The 12,191-nt window shown below is 54.2% G+C and overlaps 4 protein-coding genes across 4 annotated transcripts; 3 read left to right on the top strand and 1 right to left on the bottom strand.

Annotated features, from left to right (window-relative positions):
* Window positions 1–2,968: 2,968 nt before the first annotated feature.
* BDP55DRAFT_666049 (uncharacterized protein) lies at window positions 2,969–3,569 on the top strand. The gene has a single exon (XM_060575079.1). It carries the CDS (start codon window positions 3,191–3,193, stop codon window positions 3,428–3,430), a length of 240 nt encoding a protein of 79 aa, XP_060428734.1. The 5' UTR covers window positions 2,969–3,190; the 3' UTR covers window positions 3,431–3,569.
* A 675-nt stretch (window positions 3,570–4,244) lies between these two features.
* BDP55DRAFT_170307 (OPT oligopeptide transporter) lies at window positions 4,245–7,904 on the top strand. Its single transcript, XM_060565750.1, has 2 exons — window positions 4,245–6,535; window positions 6,583–7,904. The coding sequence occupies exons 1-2, from the start codon at window positions 4,359–4,361 to the stop codon at window positions 7,484–7,486; spliced, it is 3,081 nt and encodes a 1,026-aa protein (XP_060428733.1). The 5' UTR covers window positions 4,245–4,358; the 3' UTR covers window positions 7,487–7,904.
* A 729-nt stretch (window positions 7,905–8,633) lies between these two features.
* Window positions 8,634–9,314, top strand: BDP55DRAFT_729380 (acetyltransferase; the record flags this gene model as incomplete). The annotated part of the gene is made up of 1 exon (XM_060579556.1): window positions 8,634–9,314. The coding sequence occupies one exon, from the start codon at window positions 8,634–8,636 to the stop codon at window positions 9,312–9,314; it is 681 nt and encodes a 226-aa protein (XP_060428732.1).
* Window positions 9,315–9,783: 469 nt separating this feature from the next.
* BDP55DRAFT_553937 (uncharacterized protein) lies at window positions 9,784–11,373 on the bottom strand (the record flags this gene model as incomplete). Its single annotated transcript, XM_060569343.1, has 1 exon — window positions 9,784–11,373. The coding sequence occupies one exon, from the start codon at window positions 11,371–11,373 to the stop codon at window positions 9,784–9,786; it is 1,590 nt and encodes a 529-aa protein (XP_060428731.1).
* Between the last annotated feature and the right edge of the window lie 818 nt (window positions 11,374–12,191).

Genomic DNA, 12,191 nt, shown 5'->3' with positions numbered 1-12,191 from the left:
TTATACAGCGAATCAGAAGCCACACAATCTCCCAACCTCACTCGTTGGTCATATTGGAATGGACAGACTCTATAGGGCTAAGGGTATAGCTGATGACGTCTGGCAAGAATAACCCTCGTCGTGCAAGTTAAACTCCGAGCCATTTTCAACGTTTGCATTGCCCAATCCGGAGGTGGGCATTACCAAACAAATCTTACTGCCCCGCCGAAAAGACGGGACTTTGCTCTGGATCCACCGTGAGGTGTTGTCAAGACTCAACCGGTGGACGGCCCCGCAGGAGCCCAGCCACCTAGACCCGGAGGAAAGCGATGAACCAGCCACATGGGGCCCCGAGAGCCCCCGGCAGGAAGGCCAGCTTATGATGTCGAACTCCCGGGTGAACCTTGGTCTGCATACTTAGAGAGACAGACTTAACCCATATCAAGGTTGTCGCGTAATGTCGTGAGAGTATTCCGTACCCGCACGCACGTTGAAGCATACCAGGAAGTAAGCATCCATGCACAGCTGCCATGCGGGTCAATACTAGGATGCAAAAATGTCGCGCAGGTAATGACCGCAGACGTCATGTGCTAAGCGGTGAGAGGAAGGATGAGGCGTCGTGATGCGAGAGGTGAGGCTGGGTGGCGACGAAAGTGTGGCAGAGTTACGGTAGAGTGTAATAACTCTGAGCAACGACATGCAACAGCCCGGCACGTCGACTTGACTACCTGAGCGGTCAAGGTGGTGAGGTGCGGATGTGTCACGGAGGACGAGTCGTTTTCATCGGGATCGTGATTCTGGTCTTGATGTACTCCAGAGGCTGACTTGCGTGGTTGGGCAAGTTCCACGATGGACGTGGTTCTAAAAAACCACCGACCAGTCACCGCCGCGCCGGGTCGGTGTGTAAGCTGGTAAATGTAGGGTTGTTGTTGGTCCGGCCGACTTCTGTGGGCGACGGGAAAGAGCAAAAGAAGAAAAGAAACAAACGGGGGCAGGAAGTGTGGGCAGGGTTCAGGGTTTGACATGTCGGCATTGTGATGGCAGATTTGGCCAACAGATTGGATACCCGCTCTAAGCGCATGCGCATGTGCAAGCGATGGATGTGTTTATTTCGAGTGAGCTGGGAAACACTAGGTAAGCTCACAGTGTCACTGCCTTGGAAGTAAGCAAAAGACTCGATTTTCACGGGGACAGGGCAGTGAGTCCAACAAGAGCCACGAATAGAAAGAGGCTGAGAATGGCACGCTATCTGGCAGTCGGAGAAAGAAACTCGGGGCCGCGAAATAGGGTTTATGCGTGCAGCAAGTGGTATCGTCATGCGCAGTGGGGACGGATCTCGTTCAACTTGCAAGTGCAAATGTCGTGGTTCGGCGGCGGGACGTGTGACCATTGGCCAAGCCTACATCGTTTTGGCGTTCGGTTTCCTGGGTTGAAGGCGGATCGCAAAGTGCGTTGGCGCTTGTTGACTTTGGGCTCCCACGTACTCTACCTTACCTTAGGAAGCGTGACTAGACTCGATGTAAGGATGCTCGTCTAATGCAGTGAACTCGCTGGGCAGCTGGGCCGTTGTTAATCGATTGTCTAGTGGTCGGTCCTTTTTTGATAAACAAGATAGTATTGAGCGGAAAGTGCATGGATGTTGACCGAGAGTTTGCGAACGCACCCGACGCTGAAAGTCTGAAGTTTTGAGGTCGGCGAGTGGAACTTTCTGGTTCCGTATATCGGCGTCTCCTTCCGGGCAGGCAAGACCACCTCATAATGTACACGGCACACCGTACAAACCGTGGCAGGTCCGGGGTGCAAAGGCAACACAACTAGCAACTGCAGCTCAGTAGATCCGGTGTCGTGCCTGCCGGTGCCTTGCGCTGAAGGCTGAAGGCTGAAGCAAGATGAGCAGCAAAAGGAAGGCATGGAGGAGGCCTTGGCACTGCTCTTGCTCTTTGTGTTTGATCTGCCCACCCAGTGGAAGGCGCGGACCGGCACGAGAATGGAATGCGACTGCCAACTTCCATTGAGGGACGCCTACCTCAAGGCATTAGGTATTGGGTATTATCTAATCTGATCTTGTCGTTCTGGGCTGTTTCTTGTCCCCCTTCGGCTGCCTCTGCTTGTCCGTAGCCATCCGGACTTCCTTTTTGCCTTTGTCTTTTTTTATCCTTCGGTCCTTCGGGAAGCGTTGCATCCTTTTCGTTCGGGCTCAAACGGGAGGCGCCTCATCTTGCCCTTTTCCAGCAATTCAGCCCCCCCACGTTTGTCTAATATTGATCCGTACTCCGTATCCGTCGTTGACTTGTTGCTTACAGTTTATTACCCGCTGCTGACGCCGCAATCCCCTTGTTGCGCACGGCCTTTGGAGGTTCCATCATTTGACAGGGCTGCCCAGGACGACTACTTTGAATCGGCTTATTACCCAAACGCCAATAGGCCCAAATACTCTGTACCATGCTCTTCTGGATAGGCCATGCCATGGCAGATGCGAATCGGCTCGTTAGAGTGGTGTCATCCCGCCGTGTCCGCCTGATGCCCCCCATTCTACCCGCCATAGATCCACGAGCTACTATTGGGAGAGGCGTATCCGTACCGTTACTGATACCTAGGTCCTAGACCAAGGGACCAAGGACATGGGCTTCGCTTCCCGCCCGAGCCGTCGATAGCTTCGACAATCCCAACTCTGATCCTGATCTGGTCTTGGCTCGACCCTCACAGATACTGCACATTCAGCTGCCACGCCTGCGCCTCGTCCTGCGGCCTCTGAACCTCTGGGGCTGCCATTCTGCCTGCATGCCGTGTCGTTGGACCAGGTTACTTGTTGGATCGTCGTCCTGCAGCCTGCAGTGCGAGGCGAGCTGCAAGTCGCGGTAGCCTGGGATCGTCGCAAATCGACATTTCCCCCTTGGAAAGCCCATCTTACCCATCGCTAAGGCGGCAGCAGCACACCCTTACAAGTTACCGCTGCAACTCTGCCAATGAAACCAGGGCCTGGAGGAACTTCTGCTGTGCCTTGCTTTAGTTGCACACAAGCCCGGCTCCTCAAGGAACCACTCACCGTCTTTGGATTTGTAATGACCATCATTTCTCACAATCCGCTACGCTGAACACACCGCAAGGTAGTTGACTTTGTACATGACATTGACAGCCGGCTGGCGGCATATGGACCTGGAATGAGATGAGGTAGGCAGGCCGCAGACTTGGCCGTGGAGAAGGAGATTGCATGTCTGCTGCTCTACCAAGCTTTCTGCTACCTATGCTTCCCTCACATTGGGTCACAGTAATTCACGGTCAAAACACCGCCGACTGCGGAGTCGAGTCAGGAATGTTGCTCCATTTCGTACAGCACGGGCACAGAAAGAGAATGACGGGAATCCCTCCGCATACACACAGACGCACAAGAATCGGATTCAGGGCACAGGCGGCACCCTTGATCCCTCATCCCTCATCCTGGGTCCCTTGAGTCCTTGACAAGCATCGCCAGGATTGGGACCATGGGCCATGGGTTGGAGCTGCGCCCGGGTCACTGGCCTTTCTGGGCAAGGCTAAACCCCCACGGACAACTGTCATTCGTCCACCAATCCGTAAATCGTTTTTTTTTTCTCTCGCTTTCAACGCGTCAGCGAAATCCCATCTGCACCTCTTACGTTGCATCTTTCAGCCCATTCACACAACGTCCGTCATCCCTAGACATCCGCAAAACCGCCGCGGGTCAACAATTCGACACCGGTGTGGTTCCCTACCTAGTTGCAACTTCCCGCTCCAGCTTTCTTGGGGTTCCCACCGATCTGATTCCACTCTAAACCCGCTAGTGTTCCTTTCTTGGCCACCAAGCAGCTTTCCCTCGTCTACTAACCGAGACAAGCGGCCTGCTGCCAAACACAACGCGGTACCAAGCCTCAGCTCACGAAAGGGAGAGAGACAGAGAGCAACATCGAGGCAGGGCAAGGCAGGCCAGTCCACAGGAATACCTAGGACCTCCCATCTGCTGTCAACGTCCAGGCTTCCATTTACCCGTCCGAGTTGTGCCAACTTTGGCCAGTCAAAGTTCCGTTCCGTTCCGTTAACGCAGTTGGCCACTTCACACATTGAATCAGCACACAAACAGACTACCTACACTTCTCAGTCTCTCTCTCTCTGTCGTCCACGCCCCCGACGATAGACACCCCCACCAAGCTACCATTCCCACGCCCACGCCCACTCCCTCCAGACCAGTCCGCCGCGGTGCCCCCCCTCCATCCCTCCATCCAGAGCCCACGGTCAAGGTCCATGGTCCACAGTCCACTCACACTACTCGCGCTTCCCTGTTGTCTCTGTTTCTGACCCGTCACTTGTTGCTTCTTCTTGCCTGTCCGGGGCTACTGCCACTGGCACTCGACTGGTGAGCAGCCATGAGCCAAAGAAGGGCATCCGGCCACAAAAGCAAGCCGAAGGCACCTTTCCCTCCCGACCCTGACGCCGATACGGTTGCTCTCGCTTTGGAACCTTTGCCTCTTCTTGCACCTGCAGACGGTCCCACAAACGACAGCTCTGCCGCTGCTGAAGCTGATGTTGCGAATCCCTCGACTACCTCGTCATCCGTACAAACCGCTTCTGACCCATATAACACGGCACGCCACCCTCGATCTCGCCCTTCCACTTTGCGAAGCCGACCCTCTACCCTTTCACACGCTTCCAGCGCTGGCGAACATGGTGACGATACGATCGAACCGAACCCTCAATCTCCCGTCCCGCCTCTAGACGACGGCACAATGCCTTCGAAACCTTCCCTCCTGCGCTCTTCGCGCGACGACGCCCCGTCATACGGTGCCGTCTCCCAAGACCCCAGCCGCAATGTATCACCTACCGGAAGTGATTCAAGGACGGGAAACGCACATCCGATGCGATATGTCTCCGATACTACCAGGTCAGCTTCCTCGAGGTTCTCTACCGCCTCAAGAAGGGAGAGCTCTCGTCTCTCCGAGGAGTTGGATGCTGCTGCCCTTACAACCGGGCTGGAGGGGCGCTTTGGCGTGACCCAAGCTCCAGTGACGACAAACATGCTCGAGGATGCCAAGTCAGACGCCGCCGAGGATGAGGTGGACTACGACGACTACACAGGCAGCGAACCTGACGAGGATCCGGTTGACAATTCGCCTCACGAAGTCGTCCGCGCCTCGGTGCCGCCGACGGATAATATCACCCTGTCCATCAATACCCCGAGGATGTGGACACTCTCGTTTCTGTTTTCGGTGCTCGGTTCTTCTACCAACTTGTTCTTCTCGCTACGATACCCCAGTGTTGCTATTACGCCTGTCATTGCCTTGTTGCTCGTCCATCCACTTGGTCTCATGTGGGACTACCTCCTCAAATATCACAGCGATCCTGCGGAGGAATTTCTGGATGGTGTCCTCCAGACTGATTGCGAGAACCGCCCGCCAGCGAAACGGTCCTTGACCCGATTTCGCAGATGGCTTGCGCAAGGACGGTGGAACGAGAAGGAGCATACTTGCGTCTACGTGAGCAGCAACGTCTCGTTCGGGTTCGCTTTTGCTACCGACGTCATTGTTGAGCAGTCTAGGTTTTACCACCAGGAAGCCACAATAACCTATCAAATTCTCCTGATTCTGTCGACTCAAATCCTCGGTTACGCCTTTGCCGGCCTTACGCGTCGATTTCTCGTTCGACCCAGCGGCATGATTTGGCCCGGAACTTTGATGTCCGCGGCCATGTTCGGGACGCTCCATAAGGAGGAGAACAGGGTTGCAGACGGTTGGAGGATCTCAAGGTGGAAGTTCTTCTACCTGGTTTGGTTTGGAGGGTTCGTCTTTTACTTCCTTCCCGGCCTCCTGATGCCTTGCCTCAGCTACTTCAACGTCATTACGTGGTTTGCGCCGAAAAACGTGGTTGTTGCCAACCTCTTTGGCACCGTCTCTGGTCTGGGATTGTTTCCTTTGACCTTTGACTGGGCTCAGGTCACGTACATTGGGTCTCCTCTTTTGGTCCCCTTTTGGGCTGCAATGAACGTCATTGGTGGCCTCGTCATCGTCATGTGGCTCATTGCGCCCGTCGCCTACTACGCCAACGTCTTCTACTCATCCTATATGCCGATTCTGTCTTCTGCGGTATTCGACAACAAAGGCAAGGTCTACGATGTGAGCAAGATCCTGACGCCTGAGTTCCTTTTCGACAAAGACGCGTATAGCAAGTACAGCCGGGTCTTCCTGCCTATCACATATGTGCTCAGTTATGGAGTTCAGTTCGCTGCCCTGGCGGCGCTCCTGACGCACACGTTCTGCTGGCATGGCAAGGACATGTGGAACACGTGGAAGACGGCCATGGCGGAAGCTCGCAATGAAGGACAGGCGGTTTACCAGCCTGTTTCGGGCAGTTCTGAGCACATCAGGCCCCAGCGATCTTTCAACAGCAGCAACGGAGGTCTCTCGAGATCTTCTTCCAATCTCGAGGGCATGATGTTCCGAGAAGATGTTCACTGCCGACTGATGAAGCGGTACAAGGATGCCCCCCTTTCCTGGTATCTAGCAACGTTTGTCACGATGCTGGCCGTGGGCATCTTTGTCGTTGAATAGTAAGAGCCCCTCTGCAAGTTGAAACGACCCCAGGCTGACAACTTAGTTACCCCATCCACCTCCCGTGGTACGGCTTGCTCATGTCACTAGGGATCTGCGCCATATTCTTCATTCCCAATGGCATCATCATGGCAGTGACCAATCAGCACAGCAGCATCTATTTGATCTGCCAGCTCATCTGCGGCGCCGTGTTCCCTGGTCGCCCAATCGCAAACATGGTGTTTGTCACCTATGGCTACATCTCGTCAGCTCAGGGCATCAAGTTTGCCTCCGATCTCAAGCTTGGCCACTACATGAAGATTCCGCCCCGCATCATGTTTTCGGTGCAAATGGTGGCCACTATTGTGTCATCCTTGACCCAGATTGGCGTCCTCAACTGGATGTTTGCCAACGTCAAGGGCATCTGCACGCCAGAGGCTGTTAATGGCTTCACATGTCCGATCGCGCGGGTGCACTTCAATGGCTCTATTTTGTGGGGTGTGGTTGGACCGGGCGAGTTTTTCGGACCGAACGCAACGTACCGCGGACTTGTGTGGTGCTTCCTCATTGGAGCCATCGCACCGATTCCCCTGTGGCTCTACGCACGCAAGAACAGACATAGCATCGTCCGAAAGATCAACCTCCCGGTCGTTTTTGGATCCATGGCGTGGATTCCACCGGCGACGGGACTCAACTTTTCGGTGTGGGCGGTGGTTTGCTATGTGTTCAACTACCTGGTCAAGAGGAGAAAGAGCGCGTGGTGGGCCAAGTACACCATGACCATGAGCGCTGCGTTGGACTCGAGTCTGGCCTTCGGCATCGTCGTGGTGTTCTTCGGCTTCGTTTATCCCGGGCACATGAAGGGCTTCAAATGGTGGGGTACGGAAGTCTACAAGCAAGGCTGCGACTGGCAGGCGTGCTCGTATAACACGGTACCCGAAGGAGGGCATTTCGGCCCCGACAAGTGGTGATCCTTTGCGGCGACACGACACGAAACGACTTTATGGAAACTATTTGACACATTTTCGGCATGGCAAGCAGGCATAGGGATGGCATATTTTTGATTAAGATGCAAGAGACGGAGTTCTGCCATTGTATAGGGTGTATTAAAGCCCTAGGGATAATATTTCACGCATTTAGAAGCACGTCATATAGAGATGCTGCATTTGCGAAATTCATCAAGACCACTTTGGCTCGTGGTTTGCACTTGCCTTGAATCGTATCAACTGAAATCATTGCGAAATGAAAAAAAATACAAAAATTTGAGTCACATTGTCCAGAAAGGGAAACAATGACTCTTTGCCCCCAGTAAGCTTCGTACGGAGGTCAAATCCCTCAGCGCGGCTCTAAGCCATTTGGTAATCCCGCCGAGCTCTAGCTGGCTGTTGTGCGTGCCGGATTATCACCGACCTTCTCGAAACGGATGGGTTGTGGCCGGGCCGGCATATGAATCCTTCCGTTGTGGGCGCGAGGAGTATGCGCAAGACGTAAATCTGTGAGATTGTCACGAGAGGGGTGAGTCAACCTTCTGGGGTAAGCTAGACAATTCGAGGGTTGTGAAGTGAGGCCAAAATTCGGCTGACGGAAGCTTGACCCTATTGTTGGTGTGGTTGCTATCTGGGGCCCGCTGCCGATTGCGACGTTCCCATGGGAGCAAAGTGGGGCTTTATTCGCTTTTTGACGACTGTCAGCACGAGGAAGTTGATTTAGAGGATTGCGATTGTGCAGGGGGTTTGCAGTATCGGGGATATTGCTGTCGAAAGGGGTTAGAAGATTTGGAGGATAGAGGGGTTGGGATATGATGGGATGGGTAAGAAAGATTTAAGAGGGCTCTACGGGACGGGATCTCGAGTGGTTATTGGAAAAGAGACAGAGAGACTATACATTCATCCCATAACGCATCACAGTTGGACGCCGTACAGCTCAACACCAGAAACTCAATTCGCTCCAACCCCCCCCCCCCCCCCCCAACGTCATCTCATCTCAAAAAGATCAAACCAAAGCAGATATCACAAATCACCATAACTCTATCCTACCTGAAGAACCCAAGTCCCCAATCACAAAGGACCTATAATTTTTCCATCTCATCCAAATCCTCTCACAACTAGTTCGACAAACATGGCACCAACACAAGCATCCCACCTCCCGACAACCCTCCGCTCACCAACCCACCCAATTCTCCTCCGGACCCTGGAACCATCCGACTTCGCCGCCGTCTCGGCCGTGCTCTCGGACCCGGAGAATACAAAGTACGATCCGCATGCGTCGGCTGTCTCCCCCGAGGTGGCCAAGATTGTGATTGCGAGGATGAGGGAGAGCGCTGGGGTGCCGAGTGTTGTTGATGAGGGTAGTGGGAGAGTAGTGAGTGGGCCGGGGAGGGTTAATCTGCTTGTTGTTTTTGTTGGTGATGATGATCATCACAATCAAAAAGACAGCGACAACACCACTCCAGAGGGGACGGTGATTGGATTCGGCGGGTACGGCGGCATCAACGAGCACGAGGAGGAAGACGGGCGGACGGTGAGGGTCGGGGATGTGGGCGTCATGATTAATTCGGCGTTTCGGGGCCGGGGGTTCGCGGCTGAGGCGGTACGGTTGGCTGTCGAGTGGGGGTTTAAGGGGGTTGCGGAGGGCGGGCTGCAGCTTGAGAGGGTGAGTGCTACGATGAGCGAGAGGAATGTGCCGATGAGGGGGTTGGTTGAGGGGAGGTTTGGGTGGAAGGGGGTTGTGAAGCCTGGTGAGAAGGAGGGGGATGGGGAGGTGTTTTTTGAGGTTACGGGGGAGACGTGGAGGAAGTGAATGGGGGTTTGGGATGGGGGTAGGTGGGAGAGGATGATGTGAGGGTGTTGTGATTTTGATTGAGGGAGGTTTGGGATTGGTTGGTTTTGATTTTATTTTGCATATGGTGTCTTCTGTTTGGTCGAGGCGCGGACCACCATATATGCCTTGGGATATCTTATACTGAGGAGGTGACATTGCCCTTGAGTGGGGAGGTATCGATACAAAGAGCAATAGCGGCAGTGTTTAGTCTGACGTAAACCCTCAATTATCATGGACATTGATGCCCGCCCAAGTTCTGGAGCCTTGTGTCTCGTTACGCGAAGCGGGCGATAATATCAAATCAGAGACAACTTACAGCATACCCACATGATGAGAGGATATGAACTGAGCAACGGAGGAAGAGCATGGTCATAAACACGCGAATCGCATCAGGTACACCCACCCATGAAGTTAGACGCCTGTCGTTTACTTGCGTCCTATGAAAATCTCAAGATTCCCAAATGAGCACGATAACAGAATCAAGATGATCGCCATCCCCATCCTCACCCTCCTCCTCTCCATCCATGAAGCCCGAACCGCCCCGCCTCTTCACATACACCTGCCAAACCTCGCCTTCCTCCCCTATAACAGAATCCAACAGCAGCCATACATTCCTCGTACCCCTCCACGTCACGACTTCCTTATCCTCTGTAGAATCATGCAGCACGATGCCTTCCCCCAGCGGCATCTCGGCCTCCTCACCGTATTGCATAGGCCCCTGGAGGTCCGCATCGCTTTCCATAGGCACGACCTCGGATCCGGCGCAGTAGTGCGTGAGTGAATACCCGTTCACGAGCACCCAGTCGTCGGCAAACCGGAAGCGCTGCAGGAAGCAGGCCTCGCCGCAGACGGACGTCACGGCGTGGCCCTGGCTAGGGTCGAAGCGGTGGCGGGACTTGTAGTGGCGGAGGGTTAGCGGGGAGATGCCCAGGTCGTAGGTCGCTGCTTGGATGTTGTAGAGGGCGTCTGTGGGGGAGTAGAAGCTCGGGAGGACGTGGAAGGAGAGGTCGGTGTGGGTCGTCACGCAGTCGTGGAGGATGCTGTCCCATTTAGTGTGGTTGCCGGTGAACCCTTCGTCGGGGCGGCACGGGAGGTGCGAAACGAGGAGGGCGCCGGGCGGGGTGAGGAAGATTGCGCCGCCGCCGTGGGTGACTGCCGTGTCGTTCTCTACGGACCAGTCTGGCCGCTCGCTTGGAAGCCCAATATAGTACGGGCTCGAGGGTTCAAATTTGGAGAGCTTTTGGGTGAGCTGTCCTGGGGTGGGGAAAAAGATGTCGTCGTCCAGGAGGCCAAAGTATTTCTTGCCGTGTTCCTGCTCGGTCAAGGCCTCGTTGACGTCCATGAGAATGGTGACCAGGTCCAGATATCTCGAGGCCTTGTCCCGTTTCTTCTCCAGCGGCACAATTGTAGCGTCTATGCCGAGATTTTGCAGCTTCTCGTATATTTCCCACGCCTCTCCGCTGGTGGCTCGATACAGCGTCACGACGATAGTCGCCCCGTTCGATTTGCCATGGCCGTTCGTAAGCCACCGCTGCCAGTCTCTGATTAGAGAGTCATTGGCGTTTGTAAGGCGCTTGTAGGTCGATGAGATGCCGAACAGCAAATCGGAAGCATCGACAGCGTCCGGTAGTATGCTTGTGGTGACGGGAAGATCGTTTGCATCGCCCTTGGGGTACATGTCGAAACTCTCGTCATCCCAGCGAATGTTTTGAAACTCCTTGCCCGCAAACGCGCGCTTGATGTTTGTCGTTGGGAACCTCTGAGGAGCTTCTGGTACGACCTTGATCCTCTGAGAGTACCAAGATATGTTTTGTGTAAGACTGTGTCGCTCCGCAAATGTCCTCAGGTAGTCGCTGCCATGTACAGACGTCTCCTTTCCGCCGGGCTTGACCACCGGTACGAGCGGGTCGGCGTCGATGACTTCGTAAGCATCCTGTCGGCTTTTTGCAACCTGGATCATTATGAAAAGAAGGACAAGCAGAAACGTTACCGCGTGTAATGCCCTGGCATGGTTGTGATAGGCGTACATGGGCTGCATTGTGGGTGGAAGGGCCCCCATTTTGTCAATAAATTCAAGGCCGCTGTGAAAAGCAACACTTGACGCGAACAAACACTTCCCCCCATTCGGAGGACATTGTCATCTTTTTGAGGGGATATGGAGGAATGTTGGCCACGATAAAGGGATGATGCGTGGAATTCAGTCCGCCTCTGAGGTAGTGAGACACACCATATACACATCCGGCGAAACGCGTAGACTATGGCGCCTCCATGCCAAGTACAGAAACACAACGCTGCTGCCCCCAGAATATCTTCACCATGGTATGCTCGAGCTGTAGGAAAGTCTTGAAATCTTTCGAGTGTCTTGTTCTGAAACGTGCAAGACCAATATGTCGAGTTGCGTTGCTGCCATGCTAGAATTGCCACCGCAATGCTTCGTACGACTTCTCCCTGACGATGGGCTAAGCTGGTGATGATGGAATGGAAAGGGCTTTCGTGCACGAATCCCGTTGGGAAAAGGCAGCAGAGCACAGAACACCGGCACTTCATCTCATCATGACACTTGGTGCCCAGTCAGATAACAACGTTGGTGGTTTAGTTCTAAGTGTGGTCGAGGAGGCTCTTTGTGGGGTTCTCGAGTGACCACTATCGACGGCCGATCATGTCGAAAATGGAAAGCCTCTTCGGCACGGTAAAAGAGCTTCAAAACTAATTAAACTCGGGCCGACGAAACTGTATGAACGGACCTGTTCATGAGAGGGTTCGGGAGATGAGAGAGGGTGTGCAACCAACAAGTTTACTTCTTTGGGCGGTTGGGGAAGAAGACGGGCCCGGGTGCTTAGCTAATGCACTCTCCGT

This window comes from Colletotrichum godetiae, assembly GCF_030913485.1.
Source record: "Colletotrichum godetiae strain CBS 193.32 chromosome Unknown BDP55scaffold_24, whole genome shotgun sequence".
NCBI lineage: Eukaryota > Fungi > Ascomycota > Sordariomycetes > Glomerellales > Glomerellaceae > Colletotrichum > Colletotrichum godetiae.
This window is presented reverse-complemented; position numbering and strand designations above follow the sequence as displayed.